This window comes from Monomorium pharaonis, chromosome 3, assembly GCF_013373865.1.
Source record: "Monomorium pharaonis isolate MP-MQ-018 chromosome 3, ASM1337386v2, whole genome shotgun sequence".
In the NCBI taxonomy this organism is placed as follows: domain Eukaryota; kingdom Metazoa; phylum Arthropoda; class Insecta; order Hymenoptera; family Formicidae; genus Monomorium; species Monomorium pharaonis.
In genome coordinates, this window is record NC_050469.1 from 7,704,927 (window position 1) to 7,732,301 (window position 27,375).

At 29.9% G+C, this 27,375-nt stretch overlaps 5 protein-coding genes across 19 annotated transcripts; 4 read left to right on the plus strand and 1 right to left on the minus strand.

Moving 5' to 3' along the window:
- The first annotated feature begins 68 nt into the window (after positions 1-68).
- On the plus strand, positions 69-14,315 carry LOC118644077 (peroxisomal acyl-coenzyme A oxidase 3-like). Of its 5 annotated transcripts, none has more exons than XM_036284938.1 (14): positions 69-379; positions 462-732; positions 796-1,031; positions 10,219-10,404; positions 10,662-10,787; positions 10,936-11,091; positions 11,539-11,686; positions 11,786-12,076; positions 12,151-12,314; positions 12,396-12,639; positions 12,768-13,001; positions 13,120-13,274; positions 13,484-13,777; positions 13,883-14,315. In XM_036284938.1, the coding sequence occupies exons 3-14, from the start codon at positions 951-953 to the stop codon at positions 13,970-13,972; spliced, it is 2,169 nt and encodes a 722-aa protein (XP_036140831.1). In that variant the 5' UTR covers positions 69-379; positions 462-732; positions 796-950; the 3' UTR covers positions 13,973-14,315. The 5 variants fall into 5 exon arrangements, with proteins under 5 accessions (XP_036140831.1, XP_036140829.1, XP_036140830.1 ...); XM_036284936.1 differs by having other exon boundaries at positions 811-1,031; XM_036284937.1 differs by having other exon boundaries at positions 815-1,031.
- Positions 277-951, plus strand: LOC118644897 (probable deoxyhypusine synthase). Its single transcript, XM_036284676.1, has 3 exons — positions 277-379; positions 527-732; positions 811-951. Exons 1-3 carry the CDS (start codon positions 277-279, stop codon positions 949-951), a joined length of 450 nt encoding a protein of 149 aa, XP_036140569.1.
- LOC105838109 (ionotropic receptor 21a) lies at positions 1,706-7,828 on the minus strand. The gene is made up of 9 exons (XM_012683400.3): positions 7,750-7,828; positions 6,778-6,958; positions 6,305-6,453; positions 5,357-5,665; positions 4,879-4,984; positions 4,207-4,493; positions 3,226-3,561; positions 2,387-2,768; positions 1,706-2,290 (listed from the first exon to the last, which is right to left on the minus strand). The coding sequence occupies exons 1-9, from the start codon at positions 7,815-7,817 to the stop codon at positions 2,021-2,023; spliced, it is 2,088 nt and encodes a 695-aa protein (XP_012538854.2). The 5' UTR covers positions 7,818-7,828; the 3' UTR covers positions 1,706-2,020.
- A 1,923-nt stretch (positions 14,316-16,238) lies between the features above and the next one.
- Positions 16,239-21,250, plus strand: LOC105831967 (peroxisomal acyl-coenzyme A oxidase 3). 11 transcript variants are annotated; one of them, XM_012672503.2, is made up of 12 exons: positions 16,239-16,258; positions 17,818-18,034; positions 18,359-18,484; positions 18,631-18,786; positions 18,847-18,994; positions 19,091-19,381; positions 19,454-19,617; positions 19,695-19,938; positions 20,014-20,247; positions 20,355-20,509; positions 20,763-21,056; positions 21,161-21,250. In XM_012672503.2, exons 1-12 carry the CDS (start codon positions 16,254-16,256, stop codon positions 21,248-21,250), a joined length of 2,124 nt encoding a protein of 707 aa, XP_012527957.2. In that variant the 5' UTR covers positions 16,239-16,253. The 11 variants fall into 11 exon arrangements, with proteins under 11 accessions (XP_012527957.2, XP_036140836.1, XP_012527960.2 ...); XM_036284943.1 differs by lacking the exon at positions 16,239-16,258 and adding an exon at positions 16,293-16,585 and having other exon boundaries at positions 17,945-18,034; XM_012672506.3 differs by lacking the exon at positions 16,239-16,258 and adding an exon at positions 16,294-16,739.
- Positions 21,251-22,907: 1,657 nt separating this feature from the next.
- Positions 22,908-27,330, plus strand: LOC105838107 (peroxisomal acyl-coenzyme A oxidase 3). The gene is made up of 11 exons (XM_012672502.3): positions 22,908-23,837; positions 24,096-24,221; positions 24,370-24,525; positions 24,619-24,766; positions 24,855-25,145; positions 25,215-25,378; positions 25,455-25,698; positions 25,795-26,028; positions 26,148-26,302; positions 26,535-26,828; positions 26,923-27,330. Exons 1-11 carry the CDS (start codon positions 23,589-23,591, stop codon positions 27,010-27,012), a joined length of 2,151 nt encoding a protein of 716 aa, XP_012527956.1. The 5' UTR covers positions 22,908-23,588; the 3' UTR covers positions 27,013-27,330.
- The last annotated feature ends 45 nt before the right edge of the window (positions 27,331-27,375 follow it).

Sequence of the window (27,375 nt, forward strand, 5' to 3'; positions counted from 1 at the left end):
AGCGCGCCATCACCGTGCGATCATCAAGTGCATTTTCATGCAGTGAAAGCACAGTGGCAGCACTAGGACGACACGTACTGACAGCACTGCGTGCTTTTACCGTGCGTTGCATGTTTGGCTATCGGGGATGTGATTTGACCATGTGTTATAAATATACATATTTCACACAAGATATGTTTTATCAAAAGTTAATTTTTGTATTTTTAATAATATATTAATTTTCTATACTGTGATCAATTTATTATATGTCTTAAGATTATCAAAAGTATTATTATTATGGCCAACGCAGAAAGAAAAGATTTACAAGAGGAAGAATTGGCAAAGAGTTCCGTTTTGGTTTCCAGTAGCTCCTTACCACCGTGTACAATTCTAGTAAAAGGTATCTGCTTCTGTATATATTTCCCATTAATAATTGTTCTTACTGTTATACATATAAACAATAATAATGTATGCGTATTTAGGTTATGATTTTAATAAGGGAATCAATTATCATGAATTGTTTGCAACCATGGCTGTGAATTCCAAGCTACAAATTTTGGACTAGCGATTGAAGAAGTGAATCGTATGTTGCACCAAAGGAACATACTTCTTGTGGAACATCAGCTAGATGAGATGGAAGAGGATGAATTTATAAAAAGAAGATATCATTGTACAATATTTTTGGGTTACACGTCAAACATGGTGTCCAGTGGCATCAGGGATATTGTACAATTTCTTGTACAACATAAACTGGTATACTCGTATATTTGATAGTTTTATATTTAGTAGATATTTTATTATATTTTGTTATTTTAGACAGACATTTTGTAGGTAGATTGTCTCGTTACCACAGCTGGTGGAGTCAAAGAGGATTTTATAAAGTGTTTGGCGCCTACATATGTTGGCAGTTTTCATTTGGACGACAGAAAGCTAAGAGAAAATGGTCTTAACAGAACTGGAAAAATCTATTAATGCCAAATGACAATTATTGCTTGTTTGAAGATTGGGTAATGCCAAAGTTAAATGCAATGCTAGCTGAACAAAATACGAAGGTACACAAACATTCTATTAAAAAATTGTTAATAGTTTATTAATATATGTAATATTATTATAAAAATGTCCCTAAATTTATTAATAATTATATATTTATCAATACATTTTTTTATTTGATTTTTTTTTTTTGGATAAATAATTTATATTTAGAAATCTTTCTAAATCAGAGTCAGAGTTTATTAAGCGATTCATTGTGTATATTTACATTACTCGCGAAAGTTTGTTTTGCGATGTATTTCGATGTGCTCGAGAGTTTAAAATGACAGACGAATTGCTAAATAACATGCGAAAGCATTGTATTTGTTTTTAATAATATTTCTATTACATGTTTTGTGTAAATTGCCACGCAGTTTTGATTTTTGAACAGTAAAATCTCTTATTTTGTGGAATGCATTATTTTAATGTGACAATAAAAAGTCGATCCACACAGTTTCAGGGCGACGACGGTTATTACATGTATGTACATCGGTACCGCGTGTGCCTTAGCTGACAGCGAACAAAGGTTATCATGCTGATTGTCTTGCCTGCATTGCACCCCTTTCTGAACTCTAATGCTGTATGCCTGCTGAGTGATTATATCTCGATGAGTAATAATTTTATTTAGAAAATCTTTTGTGATAGAAAGGAATTTCTGTTTAAAAAAAAACCTTTCTAAATCGAATTTTTCTAGACGTTTTTTTATCCATGTTAACTTTATTCACCGAATCTGTTCGCGATGTGATCGGAGTTTGGAATGACAGTAGAGTTATGAAATGAGTAAAAATTGAATAAAATAAAAGTTTAAAAACGATTAAATTGTTCTCGATAATATTTCGTGTCTTTCGATTGCACATTTCTTATTGCCACATGATTAATATTTTTTGACAATTTTCTTATTACATAAAGTTAAATATTTTACGATAACAGAGTCGTTACAGAATAAATATACTAAAACAGTCGTTACAGAATAAATATACTAAAAGAATGTTTACTTTAAACTTTAGATTCATTATTTTTTTTTATAAAATACATCGAGATGGTATTTGTCGTATCTGGGATCTTTTAAAACAACGTATCTCCAGTGCAGAATTTCGCCGAGTAAAGCTAAGAAGCTGAGAAGATAACCGATTCCGAGAGCAGTAAGGGCGCCATATAACTTTCGTAGATTTACTAGCGCCGTTTCGGTTTGTGATTTTTGCTGTAACTCATTGATCTTTGACCATTCCATGACATCGCTCAGCCACTTCTGTACCAAACCGATTTCTACCATTCGTCTCACCTAAACCGCGAATTAAGAAATAGTAAATAATCTGCTTTCCTAAAAGTTATAGTCATATAATTGCCTTTTGCAAATTAATATAATTAAACAAAGTACCCATAAATCTACGTGGGGTTTAAGGGGAGAATTCTTTTCCAGTCCTAACGCGATCGGCATATGGACGACACATTCCTCCATAACATGTAGATTATATTTGATTGATGACTCGGTACTCGACATATTTTGCCAATCGTTTTGCTTCTTAAATATTTGTTTCGAACTAGCATGCTGTAATGAATAGGAATTCTCGTAATAACAGAATGTTCCTTTGGCTACTCGTTCGATCGCATCCTCTTCGTTTTCCGTCAATTCGAACTTATTACCAATCTCTTGACTGTGTGGATCCGAGGAAGCGAGGAAAAACTTCTTGCTCTCTTCGTTCCATCCTCCTACCGCCAGTGACGATCTTGTCAGCTGCGCCAGAGTATCGATAGTTACTCTGTAATGAATAAATAAATGGTATTAAGTGGTGATAATTAAATGCAAGAAACAGCAGAAGTAGAGTTTTAAATATTTGATATTAATTTAACTGAAAAATCTTGGTTTATCTTGGTTCATAATTTTTTTATTTTCAAATGCATAATAATAATCCTTCCTTTTCCTCCTCCTCCTCTCTCTCTCTCTCAAATCCTTTATGACTGGTCTCCACTTGCATGGATAATTGTCTTAGAATACTTTCGGTAACTTGCTATTGTCTCTCGAGAGATACTAATCAATTGAAAATCTGATAACTGATGTTGAATAGATTTGGCAACTCTTACGTCACAATTACCACTACAATAGTAACTCAAACACGTGTAAATGTTTTGATATTTTCAAACTAGTCAAAAAAAATTTATGCAGAAAACATATTTAATGATTTACACATATACCGTATAAATTATTGTGTACTGTACTTTGCAATGGGATGTGACAGAGTCGCCGTCATGCTGGCACGATAAATAACGGCCGCAAGGATGCTGTAGATCCACCACCAGCCAATAAAGATTCTCACGGTCCAGGCGTTCGGCAAACGCGGCAAGGAGACTTGAAGTAACATACCGTATGTGTACAGCATGCTATTCTGAAAGTCTGTGAACAAATACAGACTCCTCGTGCTGTCGTACGCGTCCCCTTTGTCATGTGTTGAAGACGCACGCAGACCTATATATTTCTGATAGAACAACGCAAACACATGGCAAGCTCCGCCACCCAACAATAGAGTACAAAGAAGTGCTATCCACGCATTGATCCTGGAAATGCAAAAAGATGTAGCTTTGAACGTTACGCGATATAAATTCATACAAAGATTAATATACAAAATTAACGCTTTGTAATCCATCTTTTTGAAATTTTTTCTGAATGTTCCAATATGCTTACATAAAAAAAAGTTATAATTCTATTGTTGCGTCTAGAGTAACAACAAACGGAATCTTTAACATTATTATTCACTATACGTAAATGACTTTGACTAGATTTCATTAATAAAATACTCTTAGCAAATACCAATTCTCATAACGAGAATTTGAAAGCATATATTATGTATATAGTTCATGGAGTATTTATGTATACATACATTACGGACGCAACAATATTTAAAAATTTATATTTAATAATTAAATTAATTAAAAAATACAATCTTATTATCCATTTTAATTTATATTTTTTTATTTTCAAGCATTATTAATTTATCATAAGTAATTTAAACATATTCAAACGTATCGACGTTTTGTCAAGAGAATTCTAAACCGGTCGAAGAGTTTACAAAGATTTAAATAAATAATTCTATTTTCATATTTGTTGATTATCTTAATTATAGTCTTCAAAGTGCTGTCAACTCTTTTAGAATACTTTTTGACGAATAATTATTCATGATAAGCTTATTTATGATATCATACCTAAAAGGTAGTATCAGCAGTTTCCATGAATTATCGGTTAATGCTTCTGGTGTTAAAAAGGTAAGGCATTCTGTATTATACGGTGTGGATAGGTCGAAATAATACAAATGCTGCAGCGTGTAATGCAAATCTCCGAGAAAGAAATCAGCATTTTCGGCAATTGACTCGCCGAGAAGACCTGTATAGCTATTGTTATCTCCCGCTTTACCCCACCTCTCATTCGCGATATTAAAGGGCATATAGTAGTTTGTTTTGAAGTTCATCGCCTTTGCTATGACTCGGGTTAACTAAAATAATAAATTTTGCGTTAATCACGATCTCAGAAATAATAATTCTCTATTGTAAATTAATATTTTTAAAAAGAGAATAGAATGACGAAAAACATTTATTTCTACGCATTAAAAAATGTTTAAAAGAATGCACGTGTGTACTTTTAAAATTTTATAAACACTTGCACATTTGCATTTTTAGACTAATTTGTGGTAAAATCTATAAATAATTAATATTTAAGAAAGTTTAATTAATATTATTGTAATTATTATTTTAATTACATGATTTATTACACGAATAATTATATTTTGTTAACATTTTTATGTTTTATTTTTTATATCTGTTGTTTATAGCTTTCATTTTACGTTGTGTTATTTTTGAATGGTTAATTTTAATACATACTTCGAATTCGATACCCAGAGCCTTAGAACTTGCAATTGTTGAGCTTTGTTGATAATAATCTCGCGATGCTTCCGTCACTGCTGGTATATGTTCGAAAACAGCAATTCTACGTTAACAGAAAATTAAGTTAATAACAACTGACGTTGTGACATTAAAAAAACATTTATCTTTTTTACTCTACAATAAAATTTAAAAACTTAGAGATGCAAAATTTTTCTAGAAAACACAATATTTCTTTTTTAAATTTTTAAATGTGAAGAATTGATTATATATATGGAAAAAGATTTCCAATATATATAAAAAAATATATATAGAAAAAGCTCGTTTTAAGCAGTAAGACAAAATCCCAAACATTTCTAGATTTGGTATCGGTTACGTTGTATCTTACATTCTAAGATTCACTTACTACTTGAATTTTACTGCATAAATTTTTCTATGCACTTTAATGTATTTATTAACAAACATATTATGTACTAACCGTAAACCATTGCCGCGAAGGTTTATGGTTTTCGGCATGTAGTGATTGTTGTCGTAACGTAATCTTCCGTCGTGCCATGTATCTATGTACTTGATCGCTGTGAAATCTCGTGTACGTGATGGATAATAAACGGTACTGAGATCAATTTGTTCCACGGGAACTCGCTCGCCTGAGCGATGCTTGAACGTATTATATCGCCGTATAAACACCACATTGACAATTCGATTCCAAATGTAATGCAATTCAGGCCTGAACAGCCGATTGTCGTGTAGAAGTAAAAAGAAACCACGCGTGTTGATTAGACGTTCTCTAGTGCGGAAATCGCGATTTAAAATACGCAAGAAGTTCAAGAAATAAAAATTAAATTATATGAGCATGTTATGAAGTAAATGTTTAAAAAAAATTAAGAACGTGGAAAATATTTTACAATTATGTATAGGTAATAAATAATTTGATAGAGCACATAAAATAATAGTAAAATTTTTGTCTTTGATTTATAATATTACTAGCTTTTGAGCCTACGCCATTAATTATCTATGTTGAATATTTTCTTTCAATCTCGTAGATCATAGAGAATACAAACGAAATATGCACCTCTAAGAGAATGCAATTGAGTAACGAATAGATTGGTAAAGAAATAAACAGATTAAATTTCTTGAAATACTTGTAATTGTCTAGTTTATTTTGTCTGACTATTGTGTTATAAGTAATAATTAGTCTGAAGCAAAAATAAAACCAATTTTATCCGATAAACCGTTATTGTCTTTCTAAACGATCAGTTTTAGAATAATAATATTGTAATTTCGACAATTGGTAAACTTAAAAAGTTACCATAGATTACGAAATTATCATAACAATAAGAACGTTAACGTGAATAATTTATCAGAGAATAGAAAACAATTAATAGATAATCTGCATTAAAATTGCATTGTTGATTGTTTGATTTACCCTTCGACATATTGTAGGAATCGTGATGTTAGTAGTCCATTACTGATTAGTATAACATACGCATCGCAACCTGTTTCTTTGATGTGTTGAAGTGTCTTTACTATTTTTTTTCTCGGTCGTGAAAAATTCTCCCTATCACGTATGCCAATCTGTGAAGAAGTCAACGCGATAAATATTTATGATAAAATTATATCGCTTTGCTTTGCATTACTGAATGCAAAAATTTAATAAGACGCAAACAAAAGATTGTGTAACTTACAAGTTGATGAAGGTAAAATTAATTCAAGACTCTGAATTTTAAATATTTAAATTTTAAATTAATTTAATTATTTTAAAGTAATTTTAATTAATTATGATATTAATTATAAAATTTAAATCTTAAACAATTTTTTTTAATTATACGATTTTTTGGGAATAAAAATTTTTGCTTGAAATATTTTAATTGCGCGGAATATTTTAAATACAATACTTACATCATATCTCAACAAGAAGGAAAACATTCCGATGGCATGTATGTCGATCAGTCCACGATAAATAGGATCAGTAATGAAAACTATGCAATTGCTATGCGTAGTCATTTCCTCTATGATTCGTTTGACTACTAATTTCAGATCATCTGTTTTGTTGTCGCACCAACGCATTCGTTCGAAACTTCTAGAATAATGCAATTGTTTTTATGTAGCTTGCTTACCCTAGTTAAACGCATGGCATTTGTATGTTCTAGCATGGAAGATTAATTAGTATCACAAAAAATTACGACAATTAGATACGAGTATTGAATTCAGCAATAAAATTTTTTTTAATTTTATACATTGTATGACAAAAACTGTAGTGTGTGTGTGTGTGTGTGTGTGTGTGTGTGTGTGTGTGTGTGTGTGTTTTCCATCACGCAGTAGGATAAAAGTTTTTAATTTTTTTTTTTACTAATTTTATGTTTTTCTTTAATGATAGATTAATTCCGATTTGTTTTCCTTTGTCTTTGTTTTTTGATTTTTTAGTATTCAAACGAGCATATTTTTTATTATAATATTTTAAGGATGTTTTGCTGCGAAAATAATTTTATATAAGAATTAGATAATTCCATTATTTAAACAATGGTACAAATGAGTACTCATATAAAGTGTTTATGTTGCTTGAAATCTTTTAAAAATTTGCATTTAAAACGAGAGATAAAGATACACTCTTGAAGAAAGAAAGAGCCGAGATTCTAAATCAGAAGGTCTTAAGATACTTCTATCGTTAAATAAAACTTCTGTGAAATAAATTCAAAATTTTTAAATATAATATTGTTAAACTAAAATTTATTTGTTTTAATTGAAAGTCGAATGCCGATTTTGTACGCAAAATTAAATTAAAAATTGCAAATTTAAAATCAGCATATATATTAAAGACATGTTTTTTTAACATATGTGCTGTTTGCAAATCTATGATTATTATAGTCTTACCTTTCGGTTTTGATGTGGGCGAATTGCAAAAAGAGGACAATAGTTACTGATATTATCGCGACACGCATATTTCGAGGGATATTTGTTCGCGGCTTGCAACTCGTCGAAAAGAATCTTTCGCTCGTATAAACTATCGATCTTTTCAAGCCCTTGCCCCCCTTTCCTCTTTCGCAACATCAATTTTTGATGATCTTGTTTGCAAGTAATTGTGTTTGCAACCTGGATCGCTTGGTTATCCTACATAATTCCTGCATAATTCCGAAAGTCTTGTGTCGAATCGACATTAGAGTAGCCAACGAACACTTTGCTTTGAATAATTTACTTCAGCCATTATTTAAAATGTTGTTAAGAATCCAACTGTAAGCATAATTATATATTGTATCCAAATGCATCTTTTTATCAAATTGTTTAGGTAATATACAAATAATAATACTTATATTTGATGAATCTTTTTCTAGCTTTCGTGTTTTTCTTCTAAAGATAATAAAAATTATAAAAATGAGTTAATTAATGATTAATAATATCTCAGTCAGAATTTGAATCTGAATCTCTCATCATTCCGTAAGGACGTCTTAGCCAGTTTGATCACCAATGCATATGGTATTATTCTAGAAATTTTGCAAGATGGAGGTAACTTTTCTTAAACAACATGTAATCAAAGCATTTATCTTTTCTTTGCATAAAAAGAAACAACGACTGTGAATAATTATATATAATTTATTATATGCTCATTATGTATCTCATTTTTATGTAAATACTTGCACATACCTTAATTGTTATACAAATGCATAACAATTAAGAAATAAAGTGACAACAAAACGAAGACAGTTATTACAGAACAGAAACATGTAATCACTATTTTTACAAGGGTTAATGTCGTCATAATTTGTGCATATGCATTTTCAAAATATATAAAGTCTTTCGATACATATTAGATATTGCGAGGTTAGTAGTACGAGTCGTGTTATTGCGAGGACATCGATTTTCTTTCAACTATATACGGTATAAGTTAGGTTTAGAAAAAATTGAAAAAAAAATTATAATGTACGTAACACTTTGATAAACAAAGAATTATCTAAAGATTAAGAAAACAAATCGTTATGTTAAAATTGATCTAAACAATGTACTTTTTCATAATTTGCGAAATTTTGAAATATTAAAACTCTGTTTAAAATTTTATTATTTTAATAATTTTGAGAAGAGATATTAAAATAATAAATATATATCTAATAATTAATACACAATAATTAAATTTGAAATTAAGAGTTTTTTCAACGTAGGTAGCTCTAAGTATCGATTACACAAAGTATCGATATTATACTAACAAAATTACCTATATTTCCTATTTATATTTCTTATTTAGAATTGTTTCTTTTTTTTACATTTAAACTGGCTTACGAGAGCTGTGTTAGAATGATTTTACAAACACCAATTACATTAACATAATTAATTTATTCCACACAAAATTGTTTTAAAAACAAAATTTATATTGCCTCCAAACCGTTGTCTCTAATCTTTTTTCCATTAAAAAATTAATTAATAATTCTACATTAGCAAAACAATAAATATTAAATATTAAATAAATCTGTAATGAATTATTGTTGCTTAAAAATTTTTTATTTGTATAAATAATAATTCTTTTGACTAATTTATTACAGTCAGTAACACTTTGATGTAAAAGTCATGTGAACTGTTTGCTGTATATTTGTCGGTTTGAAACATAATTTTTGAAACATAGGATCTCTTATTAAAAAAAACTCTATCACTCTATGTCGAAATAATTTCCAATTTTAAGATCTCAAGTGAAAGTTCTGTATATTTTAAAGTCAGAAAAAAGAAAATTTTTTGTCGACTTCAATTAAATCATATATTGTTCTATTTCAAATAAAATTACACTTGAATTTCTCAAAATCAAATTGTAAACGATTTAATCTCGAGACAGGAAGGAGGAATCATTTTATCCACAAGTGCCGAAGTTTGGTGTACTTCAAGTCTTCTTTGCGTCAAACATTTATCACTCGTCATTTTTTACGATAGTAATAATCTCGTCTAAAAAAAAAAAAAAATGACAAATGTGTTACGTTTTCTACTCAAAACGACAGGTAATCGCTCTTATCGGTAATGATAATAGAGAATACATGTAATGTGTTGTGGCTACGTGCAAAGTGTGATGAATGATATCGCGATTTAATGTCCAAGTCGGTGAACGAGAGAAAGAGACGCAGTCCACATATTCGCGGAAGTGCAAAAGATCGTAGATCTCTCGCGCGAAATCTCTGGCTCTTTTAAAACACCGATAGAACTCACGTAACGCTTTGATGATAGTGCACGTGCGAGATACAACTAGAAGTCATTTTTCAGCTTTTTGAAAACGTACAATAAATTATTGACATCGGTGATTAAAATAGAGGTTTTTAACCGTATAAAATGCTAAATAATTGTGTATTCTCGTTTTTTTTTAATTGTTAGATTTGCTATAATTGCTACGACACACTGCAAGAATTCTTGTATTGCAAAAGGAAAACGATGCCCACTGCCAGTAACTTGATAAAGGATTTGCCAAAGGGACCGCTAGATGCTTATAGAAAACGAGCAACGTTCGACTGGAAGTCGTTCAAATTATCTTTAGAGGGAGAAGATCGCATACGGTATCAGGTATTAAAAACAATCGACTGCATTTAAATTATGTATATTATAACGTGCAAATTTATATTTATATAAACTTGGAACTGAATAAGGAACTCTTAATTTGTTATACTTATTTTAATAATTTATTTCTTAAAAACTCTCTTTTTATTTACGGCAATTTTATTTATGATTTTTTGAAATAAATTAAGTGGATTTTATTCAGTCCAGGTATTTTATTAAACGACATAATTAAATGTGCTAAATTTTATCGATTGAATAACTAGACAAAATTATGGCAACTTTTCGAGACCCATCCAGCATTTCAAAGGTTGACAGGATCAACTAATTTGGATGAAATGCGAAGACGCTGCAACAGTCAAACGCAAGTACTCCGCGAGAATGGCATAGATGTAATTAAAATAATTTATTTAATTGATAAATTTTAATATTTATAATAAAACTAATTGTTGATAACAAACAATCTGATTTTAGTATCTATTTTAATATAAGTTTGTATTAATAAATATTAAATTTTTAAATTTTGTATAATTTTTTTAGCCAATTGGAGATGGTGACTTTTATTTTCATCTTATGCAATACGATCCATCGTTAGCAATATGCACGCATATCTTATATAGCATGGTACCAAATGCCGTATTATCATTAGGTAGCAGTCAACATCAACCTCTTGTAGCAGAATTTAGCAGTGGAAACGTATGTATGAACGTAACACAGCGATAGTATCATAAATCATTATTATGAGATATACAGGATAACAGGTAAAAATGTATTCAACACTAGTGAGCAAATAGAGCGTAATAAGTTATTAATTTATAAAATTATAAATAGCAAAGTAAGATCGAGATGCACAGTCGCTAGATATCGCGGAGAATTGTACATAAACTTTGCTGTTTATAAACAATAACTCCCCCGCGTACTTAGCAGCAATGATTACGCGTATTATTTTACCGTGTGTTTGCATTTGGTGATAGGTCGGACAAATTTGGCTATTTTTTAATAAATTAATAATTCGTTATTAAAAAGTATTGTAAAAATTGCAAAATGGTAAAGAACTTTTCTGTTTTAGATACATCTTTATTTATCATCCTGTTTAATATTTAATAATATTCTTATTGTGTGTGGATGTGTGTATGTTTGCAGTATGTCGGTTGCTTTGCTCTGACTGAAATTTCTCATGGAACTAATGCAAACGGCATACGAACCAGAGCAACATATGATGTAACAACAAAAAGTTTCATTCTTCATTCACCTGATTTTGAAGCTGCAAAATGTTGGGCGGGTGGTTTAGGTAAATCTTGAATAACTTGGATAATTAAGAATTAATAATTAAAGTAATTATGTTATATGCATTAAAAGTTCCCTATATTTTCTAAATTACTGTCATTAGGAAAATGCGCAACGCATGCCGTCGTATATGCGAAACTAATTACACCAGACGAAGTGAATCGTGGCCTGCACATTTTCGTTGTGCCAATTCGCGATCTAAAAACTCATCTACCTTTTCCCGGTGTTACTGTTGGTGATATGGGTGAAAAAATAGCACTTAATGGAGTGGATAATGGTTTCCTCATGTTTGATAATTACTCTATACCACGTAGCTGTCTGTTGAATCGCACCGCGGATGTTAGCGAAGATGGAAAGTATGTCCTCGCTATAAGGGATGAACGAAAAAGATACAGTGAGAATTAACATTAATAAGACATGTCATATTTTGTAATTAATGCCACTAATATTTTATCTGTGCTGACGCAGGCTCGTCGTTAGGCGCACTCTTAGAAGGCCGCGTCTATATTACTGGAGTATGTGCGCAATATATGACCACTGCAATAACAATTGCCATACGTTATTGTGCAGTTAGAAAACAGTTTGGTCCTACTAAAGATAATGAATTGCCAATCATAGAATATCAAACGCAAGTACGGATAACGGCAGAATTTTTATTTCAATTTAAACAAAAAAAAGATTACCGCAATTGATGCAAAATATGTATGTTGTAGCAATGGCGAATTATTCCTCGTTTAGCCGAAACATACGCCGTAAAAATATTTTCAATGATGTTGTTCAAAAATCAAAATGATCTTAAAACGATGCGCTTCATGGATGAGAATGGAGATTTGACTGCCGATTTAGGAATGGAGATGCACGCGTTGTCATCTGCAGGAAAACCATTATGTGCGTGGATTGCCCGTGACGCGATTCAAGATAGCAGAGAATCTTGCGGTGGACACGGCTACTTAAAAAGTAAATACAAAATTTCACACAATTTTGTGTAGTATCTTACATATTACGTGGGTGGTTCAAGTCAACCGGACTTTTGAGTTAACAATTTTTGAATATTAAATTATTATTATTTTATTTTACTTTGTTAGTGTCTCGTTTGGGTGACATAAGAAATCACAACGATGCAAACTGCACGTATGAAGGGGAAAACAATGTACTTATTCAGCAAGCAAGTAACTGGTTATTAAATCAATGGACTAATGTAATTAAAGGACAATCTGTGCCGTCACCACTTAATTCCGCGGATTTTCTAATGAATGCAGAACAAATACTTTGCATCAAATTTAATGAAACCATAGTGGAAAATGTACTAAATCCTGAAAGTATGATAAAAATTTTTTGTGTGTATGCGTCGCATAAAAATATGTTATTAAAAGTTATTAGTTAGATAAATAACATATTAGGTTTATTATAATTAATATGCTATTCTTATAATTTTAGATTTGCTCCTAATATTTAAATGGTTGGTATGTTATTATTTAAAAAAAACATATCATCGTATGATGGTACTTAAATCAAGCGGAATGTCCGATTTTGATATAAAAAATAATATCCAAACATTTCTAGCGCGAACCTTATCTCTTGTATATGCAGAGGTAAATAAAATATATATTTGTGATATATATAATATTATATCTATAAGAATTTGTATCTAAAATGTAAATCTTAAATTCTAAATTAACAATAAAAGGTAAAATGCATTCTCTTGTGCAATAAATGGATTTTGCATGGAGTAACTTGCATGTATTCTACAACATTATCATCAAACGGAAATTAATACAGTTAATTTCTTTTTTTGTTACAGCATGCAGTAATGTTATATTTTATCAGATGTGTACAAGATCCAAAATGGAAAACAAACGAAAGAGAGGTACTAACAAAATTATGTTCTTTATTCGGAGCGGTAACATTGGAGAAGAGATTGGGAGATTTATATGGTGGTGGTTATGCCTCTCCTAACAGTAACATAGATAGTCTTTTGCGGGAAGGAATTATAATACTATGCAGAGACTTAGTGGACAATGTTGTTCCGTTAGTTGACGTACTGGCACCGCCAGACTTTGTTCTTAATTCTGCTTTAGGAATGTCCGATGGCGAGGTATATACTGCTACTGCTAAGTAGTTTATATTAAATTATTTACATGTATTGCCTTTACATGTAATTATGTTTTTTTAAATACATAAATTGAAAACACTCTTTTAGATATACAAACACATGAAGGAATGGATATTTCAAGACAAACAGAACTTGGAACGTCCATCATGGTGGAATGAAATTCGATCTAAATTATAACATTGCAGATATTAACAAGAAATATTCATACTATTTTACATTTATGTATTTAGATTATTTTTAAAATCTATAATAATTTGAAACAAATGCGCAAGTTTATTTAGAATTGTGCATATATTAATATTGAAATAATTTGTTATTTACAATAATAATTAGTAGTTATCTATAATAGTTCTTCAATATCGATTGTTAATTTCTTGTGATAAGTAATGCTTCAATATTACAGTTATTAAATTTTTAATATACAATTTAAATGAAGAGAGAAAAAATTTTTATACGTTATTATAAAGATATTTCTATATTGTTATAAGAATGTTTATTTTATATATATGTGTATATATGTTTATAATTTTTTGTAAAAAAAGTAATTAAATAATATGAAACGTTTTTAATTGATAAAATTTATATCTTAGACATTATTAAAATACCTTAAGTGAGAATAAAATAAAACGTAAAAATTATATTGATAATTGTTGTGCCTTTAACAGTTGTCAAATATAAAAGTATTATTTATTAACACCTTTCACGCTTAATTTAATAGTAGTATTGTAATAGTAGTTAGTTATCATCTCAGCAACAAATTTATCATTCATTAAAATTATATCTTTGGCTTTTATTTAGTTACATAGATCTAATTATATCTAATTATATAGATAGCTCCGTCCATTCCGTATCTTCAATATCGTTTTATCGTGCACTATAAGCTTTTAAGTAAAATTTTCCTCAAATGTTTCGGAACTATATTTAGTTAAAAAATTATCAAATGTTCTTAGAAAATGGTAACACATTCAATGTCATTAGACTTGTGTTTTGTAGATAAAGTGTAGATAAACTTCTGATGTGTAACATGACAGTAGATTACTTTCAAAACACGTGCAAGGCCTACTGGTATATCTTATTGATAAATTGGCGGCAGTAGACATCGAGTAGCCTTTACTGACTTTGTTGGTATTTAAAACTGTGATGGCATTACTTTTAAAAAGTCTTTAAAAACTGAGCTTCTATTCTTATATATATTTTTTATTTTAGAAATAAAAAAATATATATAATTTAAATTAAAAGTATTTTATTAATAGAAATTAAGTCTCATGATAAACCATGTATGCGCGCGTATTACATATGTGTGTGTGTGTGTGTTTAAAACAATCTACATTAATTAGATTGTTAATAGTAAATAAAAATGCATAAAAGCAATAATTATAAGTATATTTTATAAATAATTTTTATTGTAGTTTTTTAAATATTTGTAAACTTGTATAAACATAATAAATTTAAATATTTTTTATAAAGAAGTTTTTTATAAAGAAGTTTAATTTAAAAAAGTAGTTTCTTTAATTCTTAGAATTAGGAAAAGAGAAAAGTGAATTATATAAGTCAAAACTAATCTATATTCACGGAGATAAATATTAGTGGTTAAGATAATATTGGTTTGTCGATGTTATCTTTACTTTTCGTCAATGATTTCTCGTTAGAAAAACATTTTATGTTTGAAATAAATTCATATTTTAATATCTCCAGTAAAACATCTCGTCAATTTTAAAGTTCAGATCGAAAAAAAATTTGTTTGATGTCAATAAAATCTTATTTACATCTTGCTTTTTATCAAGCAAAAGTACAAATTTAATTTCGTATCTTTTCTCTAAATAAAATCTTATCTAAATTAACTGTATACGATCTAATCTTGAGGCGAGAACAAGGAAATATTATTCTACTAACAAGTGTATGCCAAAGTTCAACAGTATACTTCAAATCTTCTATACGTTTAATATTTATTATTTGTCACTCTTTGCGACAACAATAATCTCGTCTACAAAGAAAAGAGCAAAGATTGCTGCGCTTTGAATTCTTGCTGTTGTTTGCCTAATCATGAATTTTTATTCTTGAAACATAGTTATAAGTTGAACAAGAATAATAATTACGATATTAAATACATATATTGATAATTAATTTGATAATAATAATGCTAACAAGCATCTGATCGTCCTTTCACAAATAGTGTAAAGAATTTGCGAAAAATAACACTTTAGATGAGAATCGAACTTGGAACCTCCCAATTTTATGGAACGTGTGTCTTAGCTATTTCGACTACCAAGGGCGTAAATGTAAATTATTTGTGATTCATATTCTAGTACGTTTTTCTACCTAATTGTTAAATGCTAATTATTCAACGCTTAAAATATGTAAGCGCTTTTATCTTCGTGATAAAAAACAAAATCATGAAACACGGTAGTGTCTTACGCCAAGTGTGTCTACAGTGTGTCGCGCTCGGTATGTCCCAGATATGAGGTAATATCTCCATTTAATCATTTAATGTGCTTAGCGTGAGTTGCGAACGAGAGACGCTGAGTTTGCACAATCAGTTTGCCGTCTGCTGCGGTCAATCTTTGCAGATCCGGTTTTTATTACACGCTTTCGTACTTTCCCTCTTTTCATTTAATCTCCATTTATTACGTTCAAACCGTATCTAGTTGCGTCGAGTTGTGAGGAGTGAGACAAACGTTGTGCACGTGCATTTGCAAAAGTGCGTATTTGTGAAAGGTTGGAAATCTCGCGCGAGACTCCGGTTTCTCTGAAATGTTGTTAGGATTCATACAACGGCAGTGCAAGTGCAAAGTGCGAATTGAAGTTGTTTCTTAACTTTCTGCGTCCAAAAACGCTTTACTGTCATTTTAAAGAAGAGTCTTCGCTTTCTCAGTTTTCTCTGCTTTCTCTCACAGACTTGTAAACAACTTGCTCGATTTTGTTCTTTGCACCTGAATTTTGACCAGTTAGTTTTTCATCTTTTCTCGATAATGTCAAATTACATATTTCGTTTAAATTAAGTGTGAAAATGGTACATATAATGTTCAAGCACAAAGAATATTTTATTTATAATATAGATTAAATAGATAAAAATATGAATAAGCGAGAAGAAAAGAGCATTCAATCTGTGTAAACAGCTCTCAAAAGCGATATCTAAAAGGCATCAAAGAGATATCTTAAAACATTTTGTAAAATATGTTATTATGGATATAAATTTTTTAGATATTTTTCATGCATTTTCCATTTACGTAAAAAAACTGAAAACAACTCGATTTTCTGTCATTTACGCTCATTTATATTCCAGATATAATATCTCTATAATAGATGCTAATTGACGTACTTGATTCTTGTAGAGAGTAGAAGGGGTAATGTGGAGTACGCATCAGTGCGATTAAAGTTCACTCGAACACAGTTATTAATTAAAACATTATTTATTCAGTTTTGTATCTTAGCTTACTGTATACATCGTAATAAATTTTTTATTATTAGGAATAATAACACAACACGTAATAATAACATTTCTGTGATATATTTGAACAAGATTGTATTTTTATAGATAAGTGTGTTGTGTGTGTGGAATTATTTATTTTAAACTCATTTCATACTTTACTTTCGTTATTTAGCTGTTTATGGCATTTGTCATTAAAAATCTTTAAACTTCATGATATAGTACTTATCTTTTATGAGCTTTTTATACAATATCGAAATTACGTAATTTACCAGTGACCATGACCAGTAGGCCACAGCCAACATAAAAAGATATCTTTGGAATACTTAAATTTCTAAAAGATATCTTACCCTAAGATGAGACGTTTTATATTTTTTTGAAAAGTGTGAAATGATATCTCAACGATTTAAAAGATATTTTATGCAAAGTTTTAAAATATTATTTTAATATTTTAAAACTTTGCATAAAGTTTTAAAATATTAGAATATTAAAATATTAGTTTTAAAATATTACCGCAGAGAGATATCCTAAATCATTGAAAAATATAAAAGATATCTAATGTAACAAATATTTTAAAACGTTTTCAATTGTACAGAAACTGCTATATTACCGTGTCTTTTTGTTTTAACATCAAAATAAAATTATACTGCGAAAGTTCCAATTTCACGAGAATAAAACGCATGATGTCCACCGCCAATGAATTAATAAAAGATTTGCCAAAGGGACCGCTGGATGCTTATAGAAAACGAGCGACGTTCAACTGGAAGTCGTTCAAATTAAATTTAGAGGGAGAAAATCGTGTACAGTATCAGGTATCGAAAGCAGTGGGCTACGTTATATTTAAATTCCCGTAGGAAAAAATTATGCAAAAACTACTGCACAAAAAATTGCATATTTTGTGCAGTAGTTATTGCATAATTTTCTCCTACGGGTAAACATGCATGTAACTTTAAATCAATATATCTAAGCTTAAATTGAATAAGGTCTACTCAAGTCTTTTACTTATTTTAATAATTTTATTAATTTTTTTAAGCTCTATTTATGAGTTTTAAAAAATAAATTTAGTAAGCTTGATTTAGGTACCTTATTATTAAACAATATAATTATATGTGCTGAATTATCAATTGCATAACTAGAATAAATTATGGCAACTTATCGAGAGTCATCCAGCATTTCAAAAGCCAACGAGACCGATGAGTTTGGATGAAAATCGAAAACGTTGCAACCGTCAATTACGAGTACTTCGCGAGAATGGAATCGATGTAATTATAACATTTTATTGAATTAATTAATTAATAGATAATAATTATGATTATCAACAAAATTGATAATAATATAAATTTTGGATTCTATATAAGAATATTTGAGACAATATTGAAACTTATATATTTTGGTATAAACCTTTTAGCCAATTGGAGATCTTGACTCTCACCTTTATATTTTTCAATACGATGGGTCCCTAGTGATAAAATCGAGTATCTCATATGCTATGGTACCAAGTACCATAACGTCACTGGGTACCAGCCAACACCAACAACTTATAACAGAATTTAGCAATGGAAATGTATGTATAAACATGACACAGTGGTGAATCATTATTACATTATATTTTTATTGCTTGTAGTACATTGGTTGCTTTGCGCTGACCGAAATTTCTCATGGAACCAATGCAAAAGGCATGCGGACTAGAGCAACGTATGATATAGCAACGAAAAGTTTTATCTTTCACTCACCCGATTTTGAAGCTGCAAAATGTTGGGCAGGTACTTTAGGTGAGTCTTAGATAATTAAGAATTAATAATTAAAGCAATGACACCTCATGCATGCATTAAATGTTCCCTATATTTTCTAAACACTGAAACTTTTAGGAAAATGCGCAACGCATGCCCTTTTATTTGCTCAGCTAATTACACCGGACGGAGTAAACCATGGGTTGCATATTTTTATCGTGCCAATTCGCGATCCGAAAACTCATCTACCCTTTCCCGGTGTCACCGTTGGTGACATGGGTGAAAAAATAGCCCTTAATGGAATAGACAATGGGTTCCTAATGTTTAATAATTACTCAGTACCGCGTAGCTGCCTATTAAATCGCACCGCGGATGTCAGCGAGGATGGAAAGTATATCCTCGCTATAAGGGATGAACGAAAAAGATACGGTGAGAATATAACATTAATACGACATGCCATATTTTGTATTGATTAATTTCATTAACATTTTATTGTCGCAGGCTCGTCATTAGGTGCACTCTCAGGAGGCCGTGTTTTTATTACTGGAGTATGTGCGCAATACATGTCGATTGCACTAACGATTGCTATACGTTACTGCGCAGTTAGAAGACAGTTTGGTCCTACCGAGGATAACGAATTACCAGTTATAGAATATCAAACGCAAGTATGTAATTGCAGAATTTTGATTTCAAGCTAAACGAGAAGGATTATTGTGATTAACGGAAAGTATGTATGTTCTAGCAATGGCGAATCATTCCTCATTTAGCTGAAACATACGCGGTAAAAATATTTTCAATGGCGTTGTACAAAGGTCTGTATGACCTTAATATGAATCGCATTGTGGACGCAAATAATGATTTAACTGAGGATCTCGGAATGGAAATACACGCGTTATCTTCTGCAACAAAAGCATTGTGCGCGTGGATTGCCCGTGACGCGATTCAGGATAGTAGAGAATCTTGCGGTGGGCATGGGTACTTAAAAAGTAAGTGCAAAGTTTCTACATTAACATAAATACTACATATACATTTTTATGATAAACTTATTATTTTATTGTTAGTGTCTCGTTTGGGTGACATAAGAGGTGAAAACGATGCAAATTGCACATATGAAGGCGAAAATAATGTACTTATCCAGCAAGCAAGTAATTGGTTGTTAAATCAATGGGCTAATGTGATTAAAGGGCAATCTGTGCCGTCTCCACTTAATTCCGCGGATTTTCTTGTAAATGCGGAACAAATACTTAGCAGCAAATTTAATCAAACTACAGTGGATGGTGTATTGAAACCTGAAAGTATGATAGAAATTATTCGTTCCATTAAAATATATTATTATAAGCTATTAATTGATAAATGACATTTTTAAATATATTGCAATTATTGTATCACTTTCTTATTTTAGACTTGCTCCTAATTTTTAAATGGTTGGTTTGTTATTATTTGAAGAAGACATATCAACGTATGATGGATCTTCAATCAAGCGGAATGTCTGATTTTGATGTAAAAAATAATATTCAAACGTTTTTAGCGCGAACTTTGTCCCTCTTATATGCAGAGGTAAATAAAACATATTTGCGATATATATAAGAATTTATTATTAATATTATTATTATTATTATTATTATTATTAATTTATATCTATAAGAATTTATATCTGAAATGTAAATCTTAAATTCTAAATTAACAATAAAAAATAAAATGCATTCTCTTGTGCAGTAAATGGATTTTGCCTGGAGTAACTTGCATGATGTATTCTACAACATTATCATCAAATAGAAATTAATACAATTAATTTCTTTTTTTGTTACAGCATGCAGTAATGTTATACTTTATCAGATGTGTACAAGATCCAAAATGGAAAACAAACGAAAGAGAGGTACTGACAAAATTGTGTTCTTTATTCGGAGCGGTAACATTGGAGAAGAGATTGGGAGATTTATATGGTGGTGGTTATGCCTCTCCTAACAGTAACATAGATAGTCTTTTGCGGGAAGGAATTATAATACTATGCAGAGACTTAGTCGACAATGTTGTTCCGTTAGTTGACGTACTGGCACCGCCAGACTTTGTTCTTAATTCTGCTTTAGGAATGTCCGATGGCGAGGTATATACTGCTACTGCTAAGTAGTTTATATTAAATTATTTACATGTATTGCCTTTACATGTAATTATGTTTTTTAAATACATAAATTGAAAACACTCTTTTAGATATACAAACACATGAAGGAATGGATATTTCAAGACAAACAGAACTTGGAGCGTCCATCATGGTGGAAAGAAATCCGATCTAAATTGTAACATTAAATTGCTAATACAAAATTATGCCTACTATTTTTTTTTTAATTAATTTTAAATATATTAAAAATATATAATAACTTAAAACAAATGCATAAATTCAGGTTGTTTGTTTAGAATTACACATTGACATTTAAATATTGAAATAATTTGTTATCTAATGAGTGCCACAATGTCAATTGTTACATTTCTTATGTAGCAAGTAATGCTTCAGTATTACTTGTTAAATTTTTAGAGAGTACAATTTGAATATAATTTTTATAAACACCTTAATTATTATAATGGCTTTTACATCTTTGATATTTTTGTCATTATATAATATAATATAATCATTTATATTATTTTGTTATTGTATACTATTAAAGTATTAAACGATATAAAATATTTTTAATTATTAAAATTATTTCTATCTTTTAGAATATTTTCTTAGAATATATTATTTAAACAAAAGAAAAAAAGTAGAGGAGACGGTGATAATATGGCCACTCATTTATATTTTATTTAATACCTTCGTTAATAATTATAATCAATGTTTTGAGTTGAAGTTTTACAATTATATTCATCAAAGTGTTGCTCATTAGATTTTCAATTCAAAGTTATGAAATATTTATTATATTATATAGTATTTATAAAAATATAACGATACTGCATAATGGGCCGAAAAGAAATAGGAAGGGTAATATAGCCACCACAAAAATAAATGTAAAAAAATTGATTTTGTTTAAAAAGGTCACAGTATTTTGTTGGAAACGTATATATTTACATAAAATAAGTTGTTATATCGAAACAGGTAATTTTTATTCACATTTAATAGAAGTTAAATAAAAATAAGCTTAAATCTAAAGAAATCTTATTCATATAAAGAATTTAAAAAATTAACAGCCTTAAATTAAGCCTTTAATCGATTTATTGAGAAATTTTGTCGATATGGGGATCTAAAAAAAGTGACTATATATTACTAGCACACTTAGATGGCCATCCTCTATATCATCGTTTAATTTTATATAACTCGAAATATATACAGCCGAATAAAGAGTTAAATAATAAAAAAGTACTCAAGTGTACATACTACATTTGGGTGATAATGCGGTAAAATTTAAAAAGAATGAGGAAGTATGTGTAATTAAATGTTAAAAAATTTTCGAAATTCTTAAAAGTAAAAATGCCTTATAACAAATGTTGACTGTTGCGTTTTGTCATATTAGCATCATTATATAACAGTAGGTTACTAAACAAATAATATCATAAATCTAGTATTTGTTAAATAATAACGTAGATAATATGGATGGCCATATATGAAGATCTGATTATAAATGTACAAAAATTAAAGAAATTTTTTATTGAAAATTTCTCTAAAAAGTTTTTGTTTTATATATATTTTGTGTGTGTGTGTGTGTGTGTGTGTGTGTTAAATATATAATATTTTAAATATGTTTTGTTATCTGTGTTTTTTGTACTGTTTAATTTAATATATCAAATTTCATATCTATTTTAATTCAAGTGCGAAGATAATATGACATTTAGTTCCGTCACAAAAATTATCTTATTTATAGTGTATAACGAAGATCAAACAGAGAAAATACGAGTGAGAAAGAAAAAGAGAAAGAGCAATCAAGATGAACAGCTGAGTTGTTTCTTAACTGTACCTTCTACACTCACATCTACCCCTTCTCGTTTACGCTGCTCATTTATGGAACACGTGAGTGTACGTCTAATTTGGCTGTGTTCCGAAATTTACTGCCAGTACTGAAAATGTATAGTACGCGTAATATGAACTATAGACTTCTAGTACTGACAGTGAATTTTGGAAGGCAGCCAAAGATAGCTGATTAGGGCATTCAGTTTTCAGAGAGCAGAAACGAGTAGAAGGGATAATGTAAAGTGTGGAACTGTAGAGTTCAACTCTACATCAGTGCGACTGAGTGCGACTAAAGTTCACATTCTGCTAACAGCGTGTTAATTATTACTTAACATGCTCTCTATTCATTTTTGCATATCATATCGTGTACTTTGCAATAGCATTTACATTATTTTAATCCTGTAACAATAATATACCGTGATATGTAATACATTTAAATAAGACTGTACCTGTGAGCAAGTGTGTTGGAGATAACGCATTTTTTTATCTTACATTGTAAAATTACGTAGCTATTTATGCCATTTCATTATTACAATCCCATATCAGATGATATTTAGCGTTTACGTACATCTCAAACAATACTGACAATTGATCAGTCAATGTTATTGACCAGTGACAAGTCATGGGTAAAAAATTACGGCAGTCACCGTGACGCAAAATAAATTATTCACAAGGGCGATTATAAAACGGCACTTTCTAATTATGCAAAAATTGCTGAATAACCGTGTATTGTCACTCTTGATGTCAATCGGTAAGATTCGTTGTAATCGTTTGTCCACGACACGTTACAAAAATTCTAATTTCACGAGAGAAAAACACACGATGTCCACCGCCAGTGACTTGATAAAGGATTTGCCAAAAGGACCACTAGATTCTTATAGGAAACGAGCGACGTTTGATTGGAAGTCGTTCAAATTATCTTTAGAGGGAGAAGATCGTGTACTATATCAGGTATCAAAAGCAGTGAACTGCATTATGTCTAAGCTATATTATTAATATGGCCTGTTAATTTATATTAACATAAATCCGAATAAGACTCCTCTGTTCAATTTTTAAAATTTATTTTAATAATTTTATTAATTTGATCTTTAAGAACTATTTTTTAATAGAAATTAGTTTTTGTTTTCAATAAGTTAAGTGAGCTTTATTCAGCCCAGGAACATTATTATTAAATAATATAATTAAATGTGCTATGTATTGGATAACTAGAAAAAATTATGGCAACTTATGGAGACTCATCCAGCGTTTCAAAAGTCGACATGGCCAACGAATTTGGATAAAATTCGAAAATGCTGCAACAGTCGGATACAAGCACTTCGCGAGAATGACATAGATGTAATTATAATAATTTTTTTAACTGACAAATGGTAATAGTTATGATAATCAATAGTCATTGATATTAAACTAATTTTCTATTCCAGTACAGAATATTTAAAATAATAGTAGAATTTTTATATTTAATTTTTATATAATATTTTTTTAGCCACTTGGAGATCTTGATTCTTATCTTTATATTTTTCAATACGATGGGTCGATAGGAGTAAAATCGGCTATCTTATACGGTATGGTACCAAGTACCGTATTATCCTTGGGTACCAGTCAACATCAACGTCTTGTGACAGAACTCAGCAGTGGACATGTATATACGACACTGAATTATTATGAGATACATGTGTACTGAATTATTATGAAATACATAATTAATATTTTATAATATTCTTATTGCTTGTAGTACGTCGGTTGCTTTGCTCTGACTGAAATTTCTCATGGAACCAATGCAAAAGGCATGCGAACCAGAGCAACATATGATGTAACAACAAAAAATTTTATCTTTCATACACCCGATTTTGAAGCTGCAAAATGTTGGGCAGGTGGTTTAGGTGAGTATTAGTTGATTTAAAATTAAAAACTAAATTAATGATGTTTGATGAATATTTTCTGTATTTTCTAATATACCGTAATTTTTAGGAAAAAGCGCAACGCACGCCATCGTATTTGCACAGCTAGTTACACCTGATGGAGTGAATCGTGGTCTGCACATTTTCATCGTGCCAATTCGCGATCCGAAAACTCATCTACCCTTTCCCGGCGTCATCGTTGGTGATATGGGTGAAAAAATAGCTCTTAATGGGATAGACAATGGATTTCTAATGTTTGATAATTACTCAGTACCGCGTAGCTGCCTGTTAAATCGCACCGCGGATGTCAGCGAAGATGGAAAGTATGTCCTCGCTATAAGGGATGAACGAAAAAGATACGGTGAGAATATAAAATTAATACATGCCATATTTTGTATTGATTGATTTTATTAACATTTTATTGTCGCAGGCTCGTCATTAGGTGCACTTTCAGGAGGCCGTGTCAATATTACTGGAATATGTGCACAATATATGACTGTTGCATTAACGATTGCCATACGTTACTGTGCAGTTAGGAAACAGTTTGGCCCTACCGAGAATAACGAATTGCCAGTTATAGAATATCAGACGCAAGTACGTGTAATTAGATCTTTATTTCAAGCTCAATAAAAGAGATCAGTGTAATTAATGCAAAATATGTATGTTCAAGCAATGGCGAATCATTCCTCATTTAGCTGAAACATACGCAGTAAAAATATTTGCAATGGCGTTATATGAAAGTCTATATAAGCTTCATATGAGCCGCTTCACAGATGAGAATGGAGATTCGACTGCCGATCTAGGAATGGAGATGCACGCATTATCTTCTGCAGGGAAACCATTGTGTGCGTGGATTTCTCGTGACGCGATTCAAGATAGCAGAGAATCTTGCGGTGGGCATGGCTATTTAAAAAGTAAGTTGAAAATTCCATACATAATCATATACATTAACGTAAATACTTATATATATATATATTTTTTATAATAAATTATTATTATTTTATTATTAGTGTCTCGTTTGGGTGACATAAGAGGTGAAAATGATGCAAATTGCACGTATGAAGGTGAAAACAATGTACTTATTCAACAAGCAAGTAACTGGTTGTTAAATCAATGGTCTAATGTGATTAAAGGACAATCTGTAGCGTCACCGCTTAATTCCGCGGATTTTCTTGTGAATGCGGAACAAATACTTAGCAGCAAATTTAATCAAACTACAATGGAAGGTGTACTAAATCCTGAAAGTATGATTCCAGAATCCAGAAATTATTCATTGTATTAAAATATATATATTACTGTGTTATTAACTGATAAGTAATAGTTTTAAATTTACTACATTAATATGTTACATTTATAATTTTAGATTTGCTTCTAATGTTTAAGTGGTTGGTTTGCTATTATTTAAAAAAGACATATCAACGTATGATGGAACTTAAATCAAGTGGAATGTCTAATTTTGATGTAAAAAATAATATCCAAACGTTTTTCGCGCGAACTTTATCACTTGTATATGCAGAGGTAAATAAAATACGTATTTGTAATATATATAATAGTTATATTAAAAAAGAAATTGCATGTTATGTTTTAAACAATTTCTTCCACAAGTTAAAATATAAATTTTAAATGTTAAATTAATAATAAAAGATATGTGTGCATCTTCTTGTGCAATAAATAGGTTTTGTATCAACTTGCACATTTCTGTCACATTATTATTGAACGAGAATATAATTTTTTTTCTTTTGTTACACAGCATGCAGTAATGCTGTATTTCATTAGATGTATCCAAGATCCAAAATGGAAAACAAATGAAAAAGAAGTACTGACAAAGTTGTGTTCTTTATTCGGAGCGATAACATTGGAGAAGAGACTGGGAGATTTATATGGTGGTGGTTATGCTTCCCCTAATAGTAATATAGATGATCTTTTGCGGGAAGGAATTATAATATTGTGCAGAGATTTAGTTGACAATGTTGTTGCATTAGTTGACGTACTGGCACCGCCAGATTTTGTTCTTAATTCTGCTCTAGGAATGTCTGATGGCGAGGTATATATACTGTTGCTACTACATATTTTATATTAAATTATTTACATGTAGTAATTATGCTTTTTCAATATAAACATTGCAAATGTTTTTTTAGGTGTACAAACACATGAAAGAATGGATATTTAAAGACAAAGAGAATTTGGAACGTCCATCATGGTGGAATGAAATCCGATCTAAATTGTAACATTATGGGTACTAATAGAAATATTATATTTGTGGATTTAAAATATTTTTAAAATTTATGACTTGAAACCAACGCACAATTTCATACTGTTCCTTCAGAATTATGCATATTAATATTGAAATAATTTGTTGTAGTGTACTACATAAATGTAATTAGTGCCTTAATACCAATCGTTATATCTTGTGATATTTAATGCATCAATATCACTTATTGCTAATTTTTTTTATACAATTTAAATATAGTTTTTATATATATATTATGAAGATTTTTACATCTTGTTGATATTTTTGGTTAATATATAATATATATGATCATTTATAATGATATATTTTGTTATTGTATATTATTGAAGTATTAAAGAAT

What these genes read in the sequence shown, in the direction of transcription:
- LOC118644077 (XM_036284938.1), top strand. Translation starts at nt 951, where the DNA reads ATGCCAAATGACAATTATTGCTTGTTTGAAGATTGGGTAATGCCAAAG. An exon ending in AAGATCGCATACGGTATCAG is followed by an intron (nt 10,405 to 10,661) that starts GTATTAAAAACA and finishes TTGAATAACTAG; the next exon opens with ACAAAATTATGGCAACTTTT. An exon ending in GGATGAACGAAAAAGATACA is followed by an intron (nt 12,077 to 12,150) that starts GTGAGAATTAAC and finishes GTGCTGACGCAG; the next exon opens with GCTCGTCGTTAGGCGCACTC.
- LOC105838107 (XM_012672502.3), top strand. Translation starts at nt 23,589, where the DNA reads ATGCAAAAATTGCTGAATAACCGTGTATTGTCACTCTTGATGTCAATC. An exon ending in TGGGCATGGCTATTTAAAAA is followed by an intron (nt 25,699 to 25,794) that starts GTAAGTTGAAAA and finishes TTTTATTATTAG; the next exon opens with TGTCTCGTTTGGGTGACATA. An exon ending in AGGTGTACTAAATCCTGAAA is followed by an intron (nt 26,029 to 26,147) that starts GTATGATTCCAG and finishes TTATAATTTTAG; the next exon opens with ATTTGCTTCTAATGTTTAAG.
- LOC118644897 (XM_036284676.1), top strand. Translation starts at nt 277, where the DNA reads ATGGCCAACGCAGAAAGAAAAGATTTACAAGAGGAAGAATTGGCAAAG. An exon ending in GTGTACAATTCTAGTAAAAG is followed by an intron (nt 380 to 526) that starts GTATCTGCTTCT and finishes GTGAATTCCAAG; the next exon opens with CTACAAATTTTGGACTAGCG. An exon ending in TTCTTGTACAACATAAACTG is followed by an intron (nt 733 to 810) that starts GTATACTCGTAT and finishes GACATTTTGTAG; the next exon opens with GTAGATTGTCTCGTTACCAC.
- LOC105831967 (XM_012672503.2), top strand. An exon ending in TTCGCGAGAATGGAATCGAT is followed by an intron (nt 18,485 to 18,630) that starts GTAATTATAACA and finishes TAAACCTTTTAG; the next exon opens with CCAATTGGAGATCTTGACTC. An exon ending in TGTCCCTCTTATATGCAGAG is followed by an intron (nt 20,510 to 20,762) that starts GTAAATAAAACA and finishes TTTTTGTTACAG; the next exon opens with CATGCAGTAATGTTATACTT.
- LOC105838109 (XM_012683400.3), bottom strand. Translation starts at nt 7,817, where the DNA reads ATGCGTGTCGCGATAATATCAGTAACTATTGTCCTCTTTTTGCAATTC. An exon ending in GCCCACATCAAAACCGAAAG is followed by an intron (nt 6,959 to 7,749) that starts GTAAGACTATAA and finishes GCATTATTCTAG; the next exon opens with AAGTTTCGAACGAATGCGTT. An exon ending in CTTCGCGGCAATGGTTTACG is followed by an intron (nt 4,985 to 5,356) that starts GTTAGTACATAA and finishes CTGTTAACGTAG; the next exon opens with AATTGCTGTTTTCGAACATA.